At 37.2% G+C, this 6,740-nt stretch overlaps 1 protein-coding gene across 1 annotated transcript; it reads left to right on the top strand.

Annotated features, from left to right (window-relative positions):
- The first annotated feature begins 1,222 nt into the window (after positions 1 to 1,222).
- On the top strand, positions 1,223 to 2,152 carry LOC128636084 (olfactory receptor 1038-like). Its single transcript, XM_053689149.1, has one exon. The coding sequence runs from the start codon at positions 1,223 to 1,225 to the stop codon at positions 2,150 to 2,152; it is 930 nt and encodes a 309-aa protein (XP_053545124.1).
- The last annotated feature ends 4,588 nt before the right edge of the window (positions 2,153 to 6,740 follow it).

Raw genomic sequence — 6,740 nt, 5'->3', positions numbered from 1 at the left:
TTATTATCATATACTGCCTAATAGTGCATTATTATCACATAATGCTTACTGGTACTTTATTATCACATACTGCCTACTGGTTCATTATTATCACATACTGCCTACTGGTTCATTATAATCATATACTGCCTAATAGTACATTATTATCACATACTGCCTACTGGTTCATTATTATCACATACTGCCTACTAGTTCATTATTATCACATACTGCCTAATGGTTCAATATTATCACATACTGCCTACTGGTTCATTATTATCATATATTGCCTAATAGTACATTATTATCACATACTGCCTACTGGTTCATTATTATCACATACTGCCTACTGGTTCATTATTATCATATACTGCCTAATGGTTCATTATTATCACATACTGCCTACTGGTTCATTATTATTATATATTGCCGAATAGTACATTATTATCACATAGTGCCTTCTGGTTCATTATTATCATATACTGCCTACTGGTTTATTATTATCATATACTGCCTACTGATTCATTATTATCACATACTGCCTACTGGTTCAGTATTATCATATACTGCCTACTGGCTCATTAGTATCATATACTGCCTACTGGGTCATTTTTATCACATACTGCCTAATGGTTTATTATTATCATGTACTGCCTACGGGTTCATTATTATCACATACTGCCTACTGGTTCATTAGTATCACATACTGCCTGCTGGTTCATTATTATCACATACTGCCTACTGGTTCATTATTATTACATACTGCCTACTTGTTCATTATTATCAAATACTGCCTATTGGTCCATTATTATCATATACTGCCTACTGGTTCATTATTATCATATACTGCCTACTGGTTCTTTATTATCACATACTGCCTACTGGTTAATTATTATCATATACTGCCTACTGGTCCATTATTATCATATACTGCCTACTGCTCCATTATTATCACTGCCTACTGGTTCATTATTATTACATACTGTCTAATAGTTTATTATTATTATATACTGCCTACTTGTTCATTATTATCATATACTGCCTACTGGTTCATTAGTATCACATACTGCCTACTGGTTCATTATTTTTTATACTTCCCTGTTTACCCAAAATAGTCCAATGTAAATTAAAATAAATAAATCTAATTTTGTATATTTTGTTGTGATACTAATCAACGATCAATATACCATCTTTTCTTCTAATAAGGTGAACATGAATTTTTAGAAAACAGCTATTTATAAAGATGGAGTTGGCAAATCAGACCATGGTGCTATTTTACATACTGAAGGGTATCTCTGACGTCCCTGAACTTCAGACTATGATCTTCCTTCTGGTTCTTCTCATATATCTCATCACCCTTGGTGGAAATATGACAATTTTTCTGCTTATCTGCCTGGATAATCAATTACACACACCCATGTATTTCTTTCTAGGAAATCTATCTCTCCTGGACATGTGTTATACATCTCTCACTCTACATAAGGTCCCTCTGAAGTACATATCAGGGGATAACAGTGTTTCTTTATCCGCTTGTATGACACAAATGTATTTAATTTCCTCTTTAATGACTGATGAACTATTAGTAATCACGGGCATGAGTTTTGATCGTTATGTTGCCATCTGTAACCCTTTGCACTATCATATGATCATGAACAGTAGACTATGTGGTCTGTTGGCGACCATCTGTTGGGTACTTGGGTTTATTTTTATTATTCCTTACATCATCCTGTTATTACGTATTACTTGCTATACTACTAATGTAATAAACCACTTTTACTGTGATATTGTTCCTTTAATTAAGATGTCTTGCAGTGATACCACTGCTATTGAACTTCTCCTTCAGTTTGAGGGAACCTTACTTGCCCTTTTGATCCCTTTTTCTTTGACCTTTATCTCTTACATTCTTATCATTGCTACCATTTTGAGAATTCGCTCTAGCACCGGGAGACGTAAAGCCTTCTACACGTGTTCCTCACACCTCACAGTTGTCATTCTCCTATACACCACTCTCACCTGCCAATACCTGAGGCCAACCTCAATGGACAGCTTGGATTATAACAAACTGTTTTCTCTTTTTAATGTAGCTATCGTCCCCATGCTCAATCCCATGATATACAGCTTAAAAAATAAAGATGTAATAGAAGCACTGAAGAGGGGATTGAAGTTATTGTGAGAAATATACCAATACCAACATATGTATCTAATATTTGCTTTATATTATTTACAGCTCAATTTTTGGATTTTCTAGATTTAAAGGGTGAACAACTGACATTTTTGAAGGCTTAAAACAGATCAGCATCAAAGTAAAACAATGCAGCCAATAGGAAAAGAGTCTTAACAAACCCCTTTAATTAACCTTTTACTGTCAATTTTTATTATTGTACAATCATTTTTTCATCACTGAGACACTTAAATGGACAGTATACTTCTATTATCAAAACTTTGTTCTAGTTGGTGTGGGCAGCAGATTTCATTGAGGTGTACATTCCAGGATTTTTTTTTTTAAATGACAAAAATACATGAAAAGAAAGGACATTCATTTTAATTCAAACATAACATATTAAATGAAGAACAAATAAAGATACAAACTCAACAAAAATGCCACAAATACCAATATGTCCTAGCACCGATAAGAAGGCACTCAAAAAATAGTAAATATATTTATAACCAGATAATTAAAACCCTCAACATGAGAACCTGAAGGAGTGGCTCCCAGCCCTGCCCATACAGGGAGCCCACTGCAGTGCAAGAAGACAGCAACTGCCTAGTTCACAGAGGGCCCAATTTTCAAAAACTCATGGCTTTAAAATAATACCTGAGGTGCCTCATAATGCTGAAGGGCATCTTATAGAATCTTGCCAGACCAGAGAGCTTTAGAGAATCTGTCCCTAAGACTTTGTCTCCTTGCGCTGCTGAAGCTGATGAAAATTTTGCATGGCATGGAACCTACAATTCTCATCATGTCGGCATGGAACCTACAATTCTCATCATGTCGTTCACAAATTAAAGTGCAATAGCAGTGATTTAATTGTGCCCTGGTTAATAGAACCCACCTTATTGATAGGTTTTCCATCCTGTGTGACTGCAGTAATTGGGAATATGATGTTGCACTACATCCTACAATCATATTATTGCACCTCGTAAGAGCAGCAGTTCAGTGAGGGCAGAATTGGTGATCAAGTCTAGGCTCTCCCTCTTACTTCCAGCAGATTGGAGGGAGAAGGGCTCACAAGTAAAGTTCTGAGTGGCCCCAGGTAATGGTGGTGCACTTGGAAAATCTTGCAGTTGTGTCATTCAGGCTAGTCTGGAGAGAGCTGTAATAGGGTTTGCCTGGTCACACCTGGCACATCCTGTATGCACATCTATGATTGTTCTCTACATAGCTGCTCAAAGAGCTTCTATATACACTTTATTGTTTGTCCACATGAGTTAGTGCGTCACTTGCAATCTAGCCCGTTGTTAGGAATACAGCTGCAATATAGTGCTCAGGACATGTGCACACTCCTAATCCTACATAGGTATTCTTTTAAACTTAGGATACACAGTGAGCAAAGTACATTTTATAGTAGAAGTAAATTGGATTTGTTTTTGTAAAACTGCTTGTTCTATGTCTTGAAAGTTACATTTGGACTTCATCAACGAACATTCTGATGATCCTGTTTTATTTATAAAGGTTTCATAGTTTAAAAGTGTGAGCTGTTCAATATTTTAACTTTTTTTATTGAGATTATTAGCAAATGTTACAATATTATAAGTTATGAAACAGTCCTGAGAAATAGGAATGACATATTGTGATTTCAGTAGTTAACATACAAAAGAGCATATAAAGCAAACTGGTGAAATTGAAACCTCTATTTTGTACATAAACAACCACCTGTGAAGATTGAGGCCACTCCTGGGCCTATATACATTTGAGAAAAAAAACTATAGTGATATAGGGCCACCTATGGGCTGATGTGTAATCATTTCTGGAACAAGGCCACTTATTAGCTAATAAAGACTGATATAGATCAGGGATACAGAGAAAATGGTAATGTACAGGAACAGTAGCATATCAGTTAGATGATTTAATATAGGTAGATATTAAAAGATAATGAAAAAAACAGGAAGCTATAGGGTACCTGAGTCCTTTTCCACATAAATGCAGACATCCCAACCTGAAAAAACTAATTTCAGCGAGGTGGCTTCTCCCGCTTCTGCGCCGCCACCCCCCTCCCTCCCAGTTATATATTGGACACCTTGAAACCCTAAATAAGATATAGACTTATCATTAAAGTAGATTCCCACTAAAGTCACATTAAAAAAACAGTTGCTTTATTGCATAACCGCATACAACAAACCTATTTTCCAGTGATCGTACGCTTGTTGAATGCTCAAATATTTTAGAATACGAAGTTTAATTACCTGCAGTAAATAAGGTAGTATTTGTGTTTTATTTTATTAAAATCAGTGGGGGCTTTTTGGTTACTGATGCTTTAAGGGTTCTATAATGTCCCAGCAACTAAGGGAATTCCTTAAAGAAACACTTTTCCAGAATTTGGGCCACATTGGATCATAGTACTTGGAGTTTCAGGGAGATTGCACTCCATTTGCTGGCATCAGGGAGCCGCTATAAGAAGGTAGGGGGATGTAGACCTCTGGGCCAAAGGTGAAATGCTGTGCATGAAACAATTACATATCCTCTAATCTGAATGTGTTAACAAGAATAGTTCTATTTGTATGTAAATAAATATAGTATATAAAGAACAAATTAACCCCCTTACTCATATGCATTCCACTTACTGATGGCTAGTCTTTAGGATATACTAACACGATTAAAAGTTTTAATGGTAGTCTGCCTATTTCAAGTATTACAATAATATAAATATTAATAAAAGTCTGATGAACAAGAGGAGATATTAGTAGGTGAAAATGAGAGCTGAGACCTACTGTTGTTAATGCACATAAGTCCAAAACATAACTAGATAAAGTGGATTTATTGTTATGCTACAACTAAAACGTTTATAGGTCCTCTCACTCCAGAACAACTGTAGAGCGGGTTTAAAATGATAAGACCACATTGTATGTCTGCAAGAGCGTATACCATTAAAAAATTCTAATTACTTAAAATGAACTGTTGCTCCGTCCTGCTTTTTAAATATACATCAACACACATTAAACTGATAACATTTTGTGGGATGGAGGTAAATTAATTGATCAATCTCCGTAATCAACATATTGGACTTCCAGGTAGGGAACATATTAAATAGTAGTTGAACCGAGTCTACATACTTTACCCTTTGCACTATAAAGTAAGGTATTAGGAGCAGTGGACTAAGAATAGGGAGTACAGTATGATATAAAAACACGGTAACACAAATAAAGAGGAGAACTTAACATACTGTCATTGGCTGAAAAAAGGTAACAGCATAGCTAAAGAAACAACTCTCTAATATAATAAGATGTAGCCATTCAGTGCCTTTGAGACAATAATCTTGAGAGGGAGAGTGATAATAAACCGTCCTCCATGGTATAGAGAGGGAGTCTTCTACTAACCCACGCCGCATTTATCAGGGTTGCTCTGTTGCAAAGGTACCTTCATCCAGCTGAAAATATGTTGCATATCCATTACTGGGTAGAGGGAGTTTTCCATCTGGGAAGCGTATTCAACCGGGGGCTGCAAAGCTCTAAGAGGATGGACTGAGACTCTCACTTTGAGACATAGGGGTATATTTAGCAATGGTGGAGCAGACATGATTCGCTGTAGTGAATCATGTCTGCTCGACCTCTCTAAATGCCAACAGCATACGCTGTGGGCATTTAACATTGCACAAACATTTCTGGTGAAATGCTTGTGCAATGCTGCCCTCTGCTCACTGGCCGTCAATCGGCCGCTAGCAGGGGCTATCAATAATACAGATCGTATCAGATCAGGATGATTTTAGTCTGCTACCTAAAAGGTCTTTTTACTGATGCTTCGGAGACCCATCGTTTCAGGCGGACCTGAACTCTGGGGCTTCAAATCAGCAACTGCTGCTTAATAAATAGACCCCATAGTATGGTGGATTTAGCCACCGGTGCTTCTGACAGTTTTTGCACTCGCGGGAGTAAGGAGCCGCTGATATGTTAGTAGGTCCGGCTAGATCCTCTGTCTGAGAATTCACCTCCCAGTCCAGCAGACTGGCCCCACCCCCTGGAGCTCGGGTAAGTGAAGAACAAAAGGGGCTCTCAATTTTACATATTTTTAGTTTGTCGCTGTCAGCGCGGCTCATCTTAAATAATGGAGCGATTGCATTCTGTAGTTTTTGATTCTGCTCAGCTAGCCTCTCTTTTTGTGTTAAAGATACGACAGTGTCATTCTCGCTTGCATCTGGGGATTGTATGAAGGTTAATAGCCGGTTAAATCTGTCAGTCATTAGGTTATCAACATTTGCTAAGAGGGTTTTCACCCTTGTGAGGTCTTCATAATCCTCTATCAGGAGTCCACAAATTCACTGCTGTAAATAATCAGTAGTAGAAAAGGTAACTGGTTTTCTCTTCTATGTAAATATAAATTGACATCAACAGCAGGTTCAAAGCTGTTCGACTCGGACTGCTGGGGGGGGTTGTTGAGAGCTTGCTTGTAGGCCGCCGCATGAATTCACCATGAGCTAGAACAGATCTCAGATGACATAGGTGGACAATCTCGACATCAATCGAAACAGCAATAGATAGGTAGTTTTTTTGTAGTTGTGGAATAGGACGATAAAAGACAACTGGGATAATAGGGAAATTATTAGGAG

The sequence above is a fragment of the Bombina bombina genome, chromosome 7, assembly GCF_027579735.1.
Source record: "Bombina bombina isolate aBomBom1 chromosome 7, aBomBom1.pri, whole genome shotgun sequence".
Taxonomy (NCBI): domain Eukaryota; kingdom Metazoa; phylum Chordata; class Amphibia; order Anura; family Bombinatoridae; genus Bombina; species Bombina bombina.
Note: the sequence above shows the minus strand (reverse complement) of the source record. Positions and strands in the feature narration are given on the sequence as shown.